Source organism: Fistularia commersonii, chromosome 12, assembly GCF_037954325.1.
Source record: "Fistularia commersonii isolate RoL2024-O1a breed Wild chromosome 12, RoL_Fcom_v1.0, whole genome shotgun sequence".
In the NCBI taxonomy this organism is placed as follows: Eukaryota; Metazoa; Chordata; class Actinopteri; order Syngnathiformes; family Fistulariidae; genus Fistularia; species Fistularia commersonii.
The window spans coordinates 6,290,020-6,305,126 of NC_141295.1; the positions used below are offsets into that span (position 1 = coordinate 6,290,020).

Consider the following 15,107-nt stretch of genomic DNA (forward strand, 5'->3'; position numbering starts at 1 on the left):
TGGTTCGTATCTTCTGTCATGATGGCTCTCATTTCTTAGGTTCCACCCGGGAACCTGGAGGAACCCACGCAGACACGGGAGAAGGTGGAGAACCTGCACAGAACCCACAGAGCCTCGAAGCGCCGGCGACCTGGGATTCATATTCCGTGCAGTAGCAGAGGTTCTACACCAGGAGGAGCTGCTGCCAAGCAGAGGAACCCTGGCTCCTCTTCACCCACACCTTCAGGAAGAACCTGCTCAGTCACAGGGTTTGGTGGATGTGAAGATCCTCCAGGACACGACAAGAGAGCAGAGCAGCACACAAAACATTCAGACGCTGCAGAAAAGGGCATGAGATAACTGATCACTGATCAATAACCGATCATCACTGGTCAATAGGCGATCATCACTGATCAAAAGATGATCATAACTGGTCAATAGGTGATCATCACTGATCAATAACCGATTATCGCTGACCAATAACTGGTCATCACTGATCAATCGATGATCATCACTGCTCATCACTGATCAATAACTGGATACTTGTTGACCAAAAACCAACAACTTCTCATTGCTGACAGAAAACAGATACTTGTTGACCAAGAACCAATAATTGATCAGGGCCGATCAATAACTGCTGAAGGCAGTGTTTCCGTTGAAAGGTTTTATTGATAAAAATGTTAGTAGGTTCTGTACAAGGTTCCTCCTGGAACAGGAAGTGTGTCTGAGCGCAGAAAGTGGGCGGAGCCGCCGTTAGTTTCACAACAACAAACTCCCGTCGTCCGATTGGTCGGAATCCCAGGCTCCGCCCCCGCGGCTACGACGCCGTTAGCTCGGCCTTTCCGTCGCCGACGCGGTTCTTCACGCCGCGGACGGAACGCGGAACCCTTGCCGAGGCTAGCCGGAGAAGCTAACCAGGAACCGTTAGGCTGATTGTTCTTCTTGGAACGGTGGAACTCGGGGAGATCGAGAACAACAACATTTCACATTAAAAATAAACAGTACAAGGAGAACCTGAGGGAACGTCTCCTTCTCCGGTTCTGCAAGGACCCGGGAGATCCCCGCCTTTCTTTGGTCCGTCGCTTTTCGAGCGTTTGCGCGACCGTGGAACCGAGCTGAGGTGGAGGTTCTCACGGGTTCCTCTCCACGCACCGTCCCTCGGCGGCGGCGGCGTCCGAGCAGCGGCAGGTGAAGCCGCCCGGCCGCGGCAGGCAGAGGTGGGAGCAGCCGCCGTTGTTGGCGCAGGAGTTGTATGCTAACAGAAGGAAAGGAGAACCAGGTCAGGAACGCCGCAGAACATTCCCTGGTCGTCCCAAATGTCCTGATGTGCCCTCATCTAGAGGGAGCACCTCATCTAGAGGGGGAGCCCATCTAGAGAGAGCACCTCATCTAGAAGGGGCACCTCATCTAGAGGGGACCCCTCATCTAGAGGGGGCACCTCATCTAGAGGGGGCACCTCATCTAGAGAGAGCACCTCATCTAGAGGGGGCACCTCATCTAGAGGCAGCACCTCATCTAGAGGGAGCACCTCATCTAGAGGGGACCCCTCATCTAGAGGGGGCACCTCATCTAGAGGGGACCCCTCATCTAGAGGGGGCACCTCATCTAGAGGGGGCACCTCATCTAGAGAGAGCACCTCATCTAGAAGGGGCACCTCATCTAGAGGGGACCCCTCATCTAGAGGGGGCACCTCATCTAGAGGGGGCACCTCATCTAGAGAGAGCACCTCATCTAGAGGGGGCACCTCATCTAGAGGCAGCACCTCATCTAGAGGGAGCACCTCATCTAGAGGGGACCCCTCATCTAGAGGGGGCACCTCATCTAGAGGGGGCACCTCATCTAGAGGCAGCACCTCATCTAGAAGGGGCACCTCATCTAGAGGGGACCCCTCATCTAGAGGGGGCACCTCATCTAGAAGGGGCACCTCATCTAGAGGGGACCCTTCATCTAGAGGGAGCACCTCATCTAGAGGGGACCCCTCATCTAGAGGGGGCACCTCATCTAGAGGGGACCCCTCATCTAGAGGGAGCACCTCATCCAGAGGGGGCACCTCATCTAGAGGGAGCACCTCATCTAGAGGGGACCCCTCATCTAGAGGGGGCACCTCATCTAGAGGGGACCCCTCATCTAGAGGGAGCACCTCATCTAGAGGGGGCACCTCATCTAGAGGGAGCACCTCATCTAGAGGGGACCCCTCATCTAGAGGGGGCACCTCATCTAGAGGCAGCACCTCATCTAGAGGGAGCACCTCATCTAGAGGGAGCACCTCATCTAGAGGGAGCACCTCATCTAGAGGGGGCACCTCATCTCGAGGGGGCACCTCATCTAGAGGGAGCACCTCATCTAGAAGGGGCACCTCATCTAGAGGGGGCACCTCATCTAGAGGCAGCACCTCATCTAGAAGGGGCACCTCATCTAGAGGGGACCCCTCATCTAGAGGGGGCACCTCATCTAGAAGGAGCACCTCATCTAGAAGGGGCACCTCATCTAGAGGGGACCCTTCATCTAGAGAGGACACCTCATTCCGACCATCCTCACGTTCTTGACGCTCCCTCATGAACGATATAAGCTAATTCCGCGGTTCCCCCTCTAGATGTTAGCCAATCCTAACGTTCCTGACGTTCCTTCATCCAGATGTTCCATCCGCTCCCCGGCCATGAAGGCTTGGTGGAAGCCGTGGTTCCTACAGAACCGACGGGATGATCCCGGGGGTCGGGCGTGGACAGAATGTTCTCTCCTTTCCGGATGTTTTCACAGGAATGTTCTCATGGAAACATTCCCTGCAGGCGGCAGGTGGCCGGCCCGTCACCGCCGCCTGACGGATGGCGGGCGGCGGCGGCGGCGGCGCAGCTGCTCCTCGGGCCGAGTTCCCACGGAGATCCCACCCTGGTCCACCTGGCGGGTCCGTCAGAGGAACCCGTCCAACTTGCTCCACATCTCCTCGGGGTCCCTGAGGGACGCGGGAGCAGCTGCTGGAACAGGAAGCCACTCTGCCTCCGTTTGTAGTTCTTACTCTGCCGTCCTACCTTGGGGACATTGCGCGGTCACCATGGCGATGCCGTAGAGCCGGGAGCGTTTCTGCGGCAGGAACTCGTCGGCTTCGCTCTCCGAGAGCCGGTCGACGGCGACCACGGCCTCCCTGGGGGGAACCACGGGTCAGAAAGTAATCTGAGTACCTCGTAGACATGAGAAGGTGGTATTGAAGTATCCACGTCCTGAAGTACTGAAGTATCAAGCGTCAGGTAGCACTCGGAGATCATCCCACCTCCTCCAGTCGGTGTAGAAGAGGCTCCGCCCCCCGAACGCCACGGCGAAGGGGTAGTGGAGTCCCTCCAGCAGCCGGCGCCGCCGCCCCTGAGGGTCCACGCTCTCCAGCCTGCGGGTTCCTGAGGGGAGAAGGTCGCCATCTTCAGCTCGCCAGTCCAGCGGGGGAACCCGGAGAACCCGCCTCGCCTCCTCCGACTCACCCGCGTCCGCCCAGTACAGCTGCTGGCCCTGGAGGTCAAAGGTCAGGGCGTTGGGGAGCCCCAGGTCCTCCTGGACCAGGACGCTGCGCTCAGACCCGTCCATGTTCGACATCTCGATCTTGGGGCCGTCGCGGTCCCAGTCTGCCCAGAACAGCTGCCTGCAGGGGGAAATACTGCCATTACTACTACTACTAGTACTACTAGTACTACTAGTACCAGTCTGCCCAGAACAGCTGCCTGCAGGGGGAAATACTGCCATTACTACTACTACTAGTACTACTAGTACTACTAGTACCAGTCTGCCCAGAACAGCTGCCTGCAGAGGGAAATACTGCCATTACTACTACTACTAGTACTACTAGTACTACTACTACTAGTAGTACTAGTACTACTAGTACCAGTCTGCCCAGAACAGCTGCCTGTAGGGGGAGGTACTACTATTACTACTACTACTACTACTACTACTACTACTGCTACTACTACCGGTCTGCCCAGAACAGCTGCTTGCAGAGAGAGGAAGTACTACTAATACTATTACTACTGCTAAAGTACTACTACCAGTAGTACTGCTACTACACTTGTGGCGCCTCCGGCCGCTCCAGGGAACAGGTCTCGTTAGTACCAGAAGTACTTGTTATGGCTCTCCCGGTACCCCGACTCACCCGTAGGGCGGGTTGGTGACCACGGGCCGCGGGTTGACCAGCCGGCTGTCAATCAACACGCGTCGATGGCTGCCGTCCAATCGGGAGACTTCCAGCGTGTCGCGGCCCGAGTCGGTCCAGAACAGGAGGCGGGACGCCGGGTCCACGGCCAGACCCTCGGGGCTCGCCAGGCCTGGGGAGGAGCCGGTCGGACGGGTCGGTCGGACGGGTCGGTTGGACGGGTCGGTTGGACGGGTCGATCAGGTCGGGTCGGACGTACCGTATTTTCCGGACTATAAGTCGCAGTATTTTTCACAGTTTGTCCCGGGGGTGCGACTTATGTGTGAAATAATTGAGCTCTCTTGCTCTGATGTGTGTGTGTCTGTTTCTACATGTGTGTCTTTAATATAACGGCGATCGTCACACACACACACACGCCAACCAATCAAAATCCAGCGGGGGCGGATTTCGTGCATTGTGAGAAAAGACGCTACCAACAACTTGTGTACCTTTGGAAATGGATCATTTCAACATTCGCTGTAACTTATAAAAACGACTGAGAAGAGCAGGACAAAAATGGCACTGAAAAGAAAGTGATATTCTGCAGGTTACAAGCTGGAAGGAGTGAAATATGCAGCCGAAAATGGCGATCGAGCAGCAGAAAGTTTGAAGTTAGTGAGAAACTTGTCAGGGACTGGAGAAAAGCAGAGGTTACTCTTACTGAAATTAAGAAAACTAAAGAAGCTAATCGCGGGCTAAAAGCTAATGGCGGGCTAAAAGCTAGCTGGCCACGGCTAAAGGAAGGAGTTCACACTTGGTGTTTGAACAAGGTGCTGCCAGGAGAGGCTCGTCAACAGGACGGTTGTGTCTTCACACCAGGTAGTTGCCATGGAGATGAATATAAGTGACTCTGCGGGAGGAGCTTCCTGGTGTTACCGCTTCATGCAACGCCATCTCTCTATCAGAACAAGGACGCCGTCGGGATCCAGAAAGGCTGGAATAATTGGAGCTGCAGGAGCGACTCTGACGTAGCGACGTGCCGCTAGAAGAGGAGGCGGCGCATGTCTACCTTCGGAGTTGGCGAGTTGTTCAGAAGTGACACCGAAGAAGAAGATTTCGTTGGATTTAATGATTAAGAGTTTGGTTGTAGCATGTGCTATATGCTATCGTTATTTAAATGACTCTTACCATAATATGCTACGTTAGCATAGCCTAGCAGGCACGTTCTCAGTTGGTTGTTTATGCGTCATACAGGCTATACTTGTTCAGCCTGTCGTTCTCTATTCTATTTTTATTTTAAATTGCCTTTCAAGATGAAATATCTATTCTTGGTGTTGGTTTTTATCAAATAAATTTCCCCCCCAATAATGCGACTTATACTCCAGTGCGACTTATTTATGTTTTTTTCGTTCTTTATTGTGCATTTTTGGCCGGAGCGACTTATAATCCTGAGCGACGTTTAGTCCGAAAAATACGGTACCTTCGGTGATCACGGGCATCACGTCGCCGCCGCTGAGCCGCGCCCTGCTGATGGACGGGCCGCTGATGTCGCTCCAGTAGACCATCATCTCCACACAGTCGAATGCCACGGCGATGACCACGCGGTCCTGACACACACACACACACACACACACACACACACAGATGTTGGCATTCATCAGGCGGATGAAGCTCCTTGACCTCAAGAATAAAAGGCTTCTGTTTGAGAAGAAAAGCCAGTTGTTCCTCAAAGGTTCTCTGTCCTTCATCACCTCCTGGTGGACCTCATCTCCACCCTCACCCTCGTATCTCCACTCCAGCAGGCGGGACGTGGACACACATACAAGGAGATGAAGGTGGAGGTCCAGGCTCTCCGTGAGGCCGGCGGTGTGTTCCTCACCGGGAGGTGCAGCAGGGTGGAGGCCTGGTCCTTGTCCATGGTGTCTCCATGCAGAGGGACCTTCTGGAGTCCTCCGCTCTGGGCGAAGATCAGGCCGCTCCCCGGCGCCATGGGGTCCACGTCGGGCCGCGGCGCCGGGCCGACGGTGGGCGGCGGCGGCGGCGGCGGCGGCGGCGCGTTGCGGTCAATGCCTGGAGACGTTCCACAGGACCGGGCTTAGAACCTGGGCCGAGGAGCACGAGGAGGAAGGTTCTCCACTCACACAGCGAGGCGGCGGCGGCGGCGGCGTCCGTCCTGGAGCCGGGGAGCTCGGCGCCGCCGGCGTCCACACACCAGCAGGCGCCGCCGTGGCACTGCTGCGGCAGGAAGGAGCCGTCGGCGCCGCATCGAGGCAGGAAGCGGTCGGTCGACGGGAGCAGGAAGGACAGGAAGCCGGAGGAGGAACGCGCGCCGGCTTCTTCCCGCTGCCGCTCGCACTCTGAGGACACACCACACCTCAGCGGGACCTCCAGAAGGTCCGGAGGACCGCCTCCACCCGGAGGAGAACCCTCACCTGAGGAGGCGGGGCTGCACCGGAACCCGTCGCCACGGAAACCAGGGCGGCAGCCGCAGGAGAAGGAGCCCGGCGTGTTGGAGCAGGAGGCGTCGGCGTGACACGGAGTCCGGAGACACTCGTCCACGTCTGAGGACCAGCAGGGGCCGGAAGGTCAGAGGAGGTCGGGCCGGTTGGAGAGCTTCTCCAGAAGGTTCCTCACCGGAGCAGATCCTCCCGTCACCGGAGAAGCCTTCGGAGCAGCGGCAGGAGAAGATCACACCCTCCCGAGGTTCACACACCGCGTCCGCCGCACAGCCGTGGTGTCCGCTGTAACACGGGTTCTGCTCCGGAACGCCACCTGCGGGACGCTCAAGGGTCAGGACCTCCAGCAGGACCTCCAGCAGGACCTCAATGTTCCAGAGGTTCCACGGGGAACCTGAGGGAGAACCTGAGAACGTCCCTCAACATAAAGAAGGAGGGGAACGTCCAAGGATTCCCGGAAACGGGCCCGGGGTTCCTCACAGGAAACGCCGGCCAGATGTTCTGACGAGGTTTGTTTCCTCAGCGCCCTGACCTTTGACCTCCACTGGGACCTTCTCACTGCTGGAACCTGCCAGAACCTCCTGCTCACAGGAGGACGACACACCTTCCAGAGGATACTCATCCACACTGAACACTGGGGAACAACACACACACACACTGACACACACACACAACCACACTAACACACACACACTGATACACACAAATATATACACTGATACACACATACAGATACACATAGACATTGATACACACACTGATATGCGTGCACGCACACACACACACACACACACACACACACTGACATACACAAACACACACAACCACACACACAGATACACACTGATACACACACACACACACTGATACACACAAATATATACACTGATACACACATACAGATACACACAGACATTGATACACACACACTGATGCACATGCACCCGCACACACACTAACACACCATAGGCTGCAGCTGAAGAAACAGTGTGTGTGTGTGTGTGTGTGTGTGTGTGTGTGTGTGTGTGTGTGTGTGTGTTTGTGTGTGAGCAGACATTCCTTTATGGTAATAACAGTGTAATAACAGCTAGCGGCGGCGGCGCTGGAAGGAGAATAAACACTGCGAGCAGCTGGAGATCTTCCTGCTCTCCTCAGAGCTCCAGCAGCTGGAGAGCAAGCTAACACCTAGCTAGTTAGGGTTCGGGCAAGCTAACACCTAGCTAGTTAGGGTAAGGGCTGGCTAACACCTAGCTAGCTAGGGTAAGGGCTGGCTTACATCTGGCTAGTTAGGGTTAGGGCAGGCTAACACCTAGCTAGTTAAGGTTCGGGCAAGCTAACACCTAGCTAGTTCGGGTTAGGGTTGGCTAACACCTGGCTAGTTAGGGTTAGGGCAGGCTAACACCTAGCTAGTTAGGGTTCGGGCAAGCTAACACCTAGCTAGTTAGGGTTAGGGCAACCTAACACCTCGCTAGTCAGGGGTTAGGGCCGGCTAACACCTACCTAGTTAGCATTAGGGTCAGGGCTGGCTAATAAATACCTAAAACCTAGCTAACACATACCAAACTCCTAGCTAACTCCCAGCTACCGCGGACTCACGCTTCCTGCCAGATGACGCTAGTGCAGATGCTACGCTAAGCGGCCATGCGCAGCTCACCGTGCGCCGGCCCGATCTTGTTGCTGGTGGCGAAGCGGACCAGGTTGTTGTCGGCGTCGAACATGACGAAGATCTGGTCGACGGTGAGCAGCTGGCTGGACGGCGGCGGCGCCGCGTCGTCGTACGGACAAGAATGGAAGGTCACGGTCTGCTGCCACTCGGAGGTGAAAGTCTGAGCGGCGCCACCCGGAGACGAGACGGTGTAACTGCGGCTGGAGGACGAGGTGATGGCTGAGCGGGAGAGAGGGAGGTTAGCAGCAGCTGCTAGTGGTGGTGGTTAGCAATGGTGGTTAGCAGTAGAGGTGAGCGGCGGTTGTTAGCAATGGTGGTTAGCAGCAGAGGTTAGTGGTGGTGGTGAACAATGGTGGTTAGTAGGAGAGGTTAGCAGCAGCTGTTAGCTATGGCAGTTACCTGTGGCAGTTAGCAGCAGAGGTTAGCGGTGGTGGTTACTGATGGCGGTTAGCAACAGAGGAATGCGGCAGTGGTTAGCAATGGCAGTTAGCAGCAGAGGTTAGCAATGATGGTTAGCAGCAGAGGTTAGTGGTGGTGGTTAATAATGGCGGTTAGCGGCAGAAGTTAGCAATGGTGGTTAGCAGCAGAGGGTAGCGGCACTGGTTACTGATGGTGGTTAGCAGCAGACGTGTGCGGCAGTAATTAGCAATGACACAATGACAGTTAGCAGCAGAAGCTAGCAATGGTGGTTAGCAGCAGAGATTAGTGGCGGGGCTTAGCAATGGTGGTTAGCAGCAGAGGTTAGCAGCAGAGTGCGGCGGCATGCAGGGTCAGGCGCCTCACCGTGGCGTCCATATTGGTAGAGCTCCTGGTACGGGTCCACGTGCACGCCGGAGCCCAGCGGCACGGAGGGCACGGCGCCGCTCAGCTCGGTGGTCACCGCCAGGTTCCCGTGCTCGTCCGCGCCGCGGAACCGCTGGCTGAGGGTCAGACGCTCGTTCCCGGGCCGGAAGGTCACCTCGGCCTGCAGGGAGAACCCGCCCCCTGCGGGCCGCCGGAACGCCGTCAGCGAGGCGGCAACGCCGGAACCCCCGTGAGCCCCCGGCGCCCCCGACGCCCCCGACGCCCCCACCCACCGACGAGGGCGAATCCGTTGCGGTGCCCGGGGCGCTCCAGGGCGAAGGCCCAGCCGACGGCGCCGCCCGGCGAGGCCAGGGGCAGCAGGGACGGGCCCAGGCTGGGCGGCAGGCCGCTCAGCGCCACGTAGACCCGCCCCTCGTTGGCCACCACGTAGGCGTGCAGCTCCTTGTCGCTGAAGGCGAGCGGCGAGCTCCCGGCCGACACCCGGCCCGACACCTTCCCGCTCATCCTCTGCGGTTTCCCTGGAAACGGCAGCACGGGTTATGGCGCCGGCGTGATCCCCCGCCCCCCCCCCCCGACCGTCCGCCGCCCCCCCGCTCACCCACGGGGAGGCAGTCCTTCCCGTTGCCGTAGTAACCGTCCCGGCAGTGGCAGCAGTGGCCGTGGGCGTGGCGGCGGCACTCTGCGAAGGCGGAGCAGGCCTGGGCGCCGCCGGAGCAGCTCCGAGGCCCGTAGGAGAACACTGCAGGAGGACCGGGGTCAGGACCAGAACCAGAACCAGGACCGGAACCAGGACCGGAACCGCACCCTCACCTTCCCCGTCCAGGTCCCGGTCCTCGTCCACCTCCACCCGGGGCCGCCGGTCCGGTTCGGCGTACCGGGGTTCCGCTGCGCTCGCCGTCCCGGCTCCTACCGGAGCCCCGGCGGTCGGGGTCGTCGCCGCGGTTTCGGACGTCGTCGCATCCGGTTGCCATGGCAACGTGGTGACGGGCTCCCGGGCGGCGCCGGGCTCCTCGGAGACCGACCCCGGGGTCACGCCGAAGAAATAAGGCCAGGCTCCGATCTCGTAGACCCAGACGCCACGGCGACCACAGTTGGTCCCCCTGGGGGGGGCAGGTGGTCCAGGTCAGGCAGAGTAATCTGTAATCTGTTACTCAACTGGACTCGCAACATGTCATCATCATGGAATCTATCAACTGTGATATGGATGAATAATCTATAATCTGTAATCTATGATATGATATGTAGTCTCTGTAATCTGTAATCTCCCTGACGAGTAAAATCTAAACAGTGATTCCCTATTCAGTAATCCCCGTAATCTGCAATATCCATTATCTCTAAATTTGAGATATGTAATCTCTGTAAACAGTAATCCATAATCTCCCTAATCTGTAATCAGCAATCTGTCATCAGTAATCTCTGTAATTAATAATCTCCATAATCTGTCATCGGTAACCTGTAATCCCCGTAATCTGTAATCAGTAATCTGGCATTGGTAATCTCTGTATTCAGTAATCTCCTTAATCTGTAGTCAGTCATCTATGTTATCAGTGATCTCCTTAATCTATAATCAGTCGTCTCCCCAATAAGTAATCTGTAATCTCCCTAATCTGTGATCAGTAATCAGTAATCTGTCATCAGTAATCTGTAATCTCCCTAATCTGTGATCAGTAATCAGTAATCTGTCATCAGTCATCTATGTTATCAGTGATCTCCTTAATCTATAATCAGTCATCTCCCTAATAACTAATCTGTAATCTCCCTAATCTGTGATCAGTAATCAGTAATCTATCATCAGTAATCTGTAATCCCCCGGATCAGTAATCAGTAATCTCTGCGTCCAGTAATCCAGGGTGTGACTGACCGTCCCATCTGCCAGACGGAGTGTGTGTCGTGCCCGGCGGCCCGGTAGTAGCCCCCCTGGCGGCTCCAGAACCATCCGTCCAGCCGGCCCTCGCTGAAGCTGGTCTCCAGCGGGAGGCGGCGCCCCCCGATGGCCGAGGACAGGAACTGCAGGCCTCCTGCCGGGAACAGCAGGATGGCGAAGGTGGACGACTCCATGGAGACCACCACCATCTGGAAGGTGTTCCTCTGGGGGCACACACACACACACACACACGCCGTCAACTCACAGGATGCCAAACAGTGGAGGAGAAGGTGGAGAAGATGGAGAAGATGGAGAAGGTGAGAAGGTCCACCTGCTCTCCCAGGAGGTCGTCCGCCGCCGTCACGTTGCTCCAGGTGACGACCACGGCGGCGGCGGGCGGCGCGTCTCCGTCCTCCTCGGGGAAGGCGTCCTTCACGTGCCGCGCCACCCGCCGCAGGACCGCCGCACGCCGCTCCTCCCTGAAGAAGACTCCGCCCCCTCCGCCGTCCCACGCCAGGTCGCCTAGCAACGCCGCCGCCATCCTGAAGGGAGCGGGAGACTGGCCCAGGTAGGACGTCTCCTCGGGAGGAACCTCCACCGACAGGAAGCCGTTGGTGTTGATCTGGACGGGAGAGAAGATCGGCAAGAACTCCCATTGGCTGATGGACACCACGCTGACAGCCAATCACAGCGCAGACACCGCTGCATCTACAAACACTGATCAGTGTGTGTGTGTGTGTGTGTGTGTGTGTGTGTGTGTGTGTGTGTGTGTGTGTGTATGTGTCAATTTGTGAGTGTGTGTGTGTGTGTGTGAGTGTATGTGTGTGTGAGTGTGAGTATGTGTAAGTGTGTGTGTGAGTGTCTATTTGTGAGTGTTTGTGTGTGTCTATTTGTGGGTGTGTGTGTGTTAATGGGTGTGATTGTTTGTGTGTGTGTGTGTGTGTGTGTGTGTGTTTGTGTATGAGTGAGTGTGTATGTGTTTATGTGTGTGTGCGTCTTTTTGTGAGTGTATGTGTGAGTGTGTATGTGTGTTTGTGTATGAGTGAGTGTGTGATTGTGTGTGTGTCTATTTGTGAGAGTGTGTGTGTTTTTGTATGAGCGTGAGTGTGAGTGAGTGTGTGTGTGTATGTGTGAGTTTGTGTATCTGTGAGAGTGTGTGTGTATGAGTGAGTGTGTGATTATGTGTGTGTGTGTGTCTATTTGTGAGTGTATGTGTGAGTGTGTATGTGTGTTTGTGTATGAGTGAGTGTGTGATTGTGTGTGTGTCTATTTGTGAGAGTGTGTGTGTTTTTGTATGAGTGTGAGTGTGTGTGTGTATGTGTGAGTGTGTGTGTATGAGTGAGTGTGTGATTGTGTGTGTCTATTTGTGAGTAGGTGGGTGTGTGTGTGTGTATGAGTTTGTGTGTGAGTGTTTATTCGTGAGTGTGTGTGTGTGTGTGTGTGTATGTGTGTGTGCGTGTGTGTATGTGTATGTGTGTGTATCAGTGTGTGTGTGTGTGTGAATGAGTGAGTGTGTGTGTAAGTGAGTGTGTGTGCGTGTATGACTGTGTGTATCAGTGCATGTGTATTTGTGAGTGTCTATTTGTGAATGTGTGTGTGTGTGTGTGTGTGTGTGTGTGTGTGTGTGTATGTGATAGTGTGTCTGTTTGTATCAGTGTGTGTGTGTGTGAATGAGTGAGTGTGTGTGTGTGTGTGTGTGTGTGTGTGAACACCATCTGTTCAGTCTCCAGGTGTTTCATCACCCAAATGACTGTCATTAGGAAAAGGGGGCGTGGCCTCAACAGACCAATCAGAGAGCTGAGAAACAGCTGTGTTTGTTTGGACCTTTTCCTCCAAACAAACAAAAAACAAAACAACCCCCCAAAAGAATATTTCTAGAAATTGATCAAAAACTAAATGACTAAATAAGCAATTAGACACTTTATAGATTTATTTGTATTTCTTATTCTCCCCCCTTTTTTTATACTGTTTACACAATTTCCTACTATCATTTATTATTGTTATGTTTTACTTCAAACTCTGGAACAACATTTCATTCTAGATAAATAAAGCTGTTTTAATTCTTAAATCAGCAATACAGCGAACCCTAAATAACCAGATAAATAAGTGATTTTCCGCTCCAGACATGAAGGTTACACCTCGGCGAGCCGCGGCAGGAGGAACACGATCCCTCCGTTCTTCAGTGTGAGATGTTTCCTCCCAGCAGACGAGCTCATCCAACGTTTTATTTTGAAAGCCCACTGCTTCCTGCCCCCCCACCCCGATAATTCTATAGGATGGAGTGTCACCGCGGCGACTCCTGGTCACATGACCCCAGGAATGTCTGCTGATGAAAGGACCATCTGTGGGACGCCTCCTCATGGAGCTGCATTCCTCACACACACACACACACACACACACACAGGCAGCCCCCCAACAATAGACACACACATACGTACACGCACGTATCCGCCCAAAAATGCACACACTCGCCCACTGACACACACACAGGCACACACATACACAAACACAATAAACCACCCACTAACACACACACACACACACACACACACACACACACACACACACACACTCGAAAGCAGCAGGAAGCAGCAGCTGCAGGCGAAACAGAGGCTTTTATTTTGTAAATATTCCAGGGCCATTAGGATCCATATCAGTTGTTGACACACACACACACACACACACACACACACACACACACACACACACACACACACACTCAATCTGTGATCAGATTAAGTGATTGAGTCAGTGACCTTTGACCCCAGGGGTCTTCAACCCACCTCTCTTTGTTTTTCCAACCAATCAGGGCGCAGACCTGAAGACTTCCTGTTCACCTTTCCTCTCTGCTGACATCACACACACACACACACACACACATACACGCGCAAACGCACACACTAACTTGCACATGCACACACACACACAAATCCAGACGCGCACACACTCACTCAAACACATACATGCACACACACAAACACATATACACACGCACACACACACGCACACACATACACACAGTCATATAAACTGACTTCTCTCTCTCACACACACACAAATCCAGAAGTGCACACACTCTCACACACACACACACACTCACACACACTCACACACACTCTCCAGAGGTCTTCCACAGAGGCTTCCATCAGGGTCTACCGGAGCCAATCAGGAGGCTCTGACGGGTCACGTGTTCAGGGATCAGCGCGCGTCCAAACTCTCCGTAATGAGAAATGAACTCACGGTTCATTAATTAGGATTAAATAGGATTAATAACCGGAAAACAATGACTGTGTAATTAAAATACACATTCTGATCATTGAGTCATCGACAAAATTGAAAGAAAATACTGAGTAATGACAAATGTTTGAACGGTAATGAATCGAACCCCTGGATTGAACTGCGGGACTTTGCGGTCCCCCCCGGTCCCCTCCGGTCTCCCCCGGTCCCTCCGGTCTCCCCCGGTCCCCCCCGGTCTCCCCCGGTCCCCGGACTCACGTAGACGGTGTGGAAGTTTCCGCGGAAGAGGCTGACGGTCCAGTCCAGCCGCAGCTCCCCGGTGGAGTCGGTTCCGGGCTGGAGCCTCCGGTCCCCCGCCGCCTCCCCGAAGGGGAAAAGCTCCCCGGGCTCCAGGGCCCGGTTCGGCCCCGCCAGCAGCAGCAGGCCGAGCCACAGCCAGCGGCCCCCCGGCCCGGTGCGGGGCCCGGTGCGGGGCCCTGCGGGACTCATCATCTGCGGCTGCGCGTCCGGTAACACACGGAGCGGCCGGAGAGTGCGGCCGGTACGGCGGTCTGAGCGCAAGGGGCGGGAGGGGGCGGGGCAGGGGGCGGGGCCTACCGACCGGAAGCGGAACCCAAGCATTTATTTATTATTTTTTTTCTAACACCGAACACAGGATTAGATTGTGTATAGAGATTACATAATGACAAGGATTATATTGTGGATATAAATTTAAAAAATGTCGAAGAATAGATTTAAAAAAATGTCAAGGAATAGACCAACAGGAAACCAAAAAGCGTGAAACCGGAAGTGAATCAGGGTTCCGACCGGGCACTTGACTCTGGCGCCCCCTAGCGGCACGTAAGGGAACATCCATCCATCCATCCATCCATATATTGATTGATAATTATTCATCCATCCATCCCTCCATCAATCTATCATCCATCCATCATTCATTTATTCATCCATCCATCCATCCATTTTTGTATTAATCCATCCATCCATCCATATATT

General features: G+C 54.8%; 1 protein-coding gene across 1 annotated transcript; it reads right to left on the reverse strand.

Moving 5' to 3' along the window:
* Positions 1 to 634: 634 nt before the first annotated feature.
* Positions 635 to 14,628, reverse strand: LOC147228601 (nidogen-1-like). Its single transcript, XM_086156679.1, has 18 exons — positions 14,373 to 14,628; positions 11,209 to 11,499; positions 10,875 to 11,101; positions 9,824 to 10,113; positions 9,612 to 9,752; positions 9,286 to 9,531; positions 8,993 to 9,193; positions 8,198 to 8,428; positions 6,722 to 6,859; positions 6,520 to 6,648; positions 6,229 to 6,444; positions 5,967 to 6,157; positions 5,568 to 5,694; positions 4,109 to 4,280; positions 3,447 to 3,604; positions 3,245 to 3,365; positions 3,006 to 3,118; positions 635 to 1,234 (listed from the first exon to the last, which is right to left on the reverse strand). The coding sequence occupies exons 1-18, from the start codon at positions 14,604 to 14,606 to the stop codon at positions 1,110 to 1,112; spliced, it is 3,351 nt and encodes a 1,116-aa protein (XP_086012805.1). The 5' UTR covers positions 14,607 to 14,628; the 3' UTR covers positions 635 to 1,109.
* Positions 14,629 to 15,107: the final 479 nt, after the last annotated feature.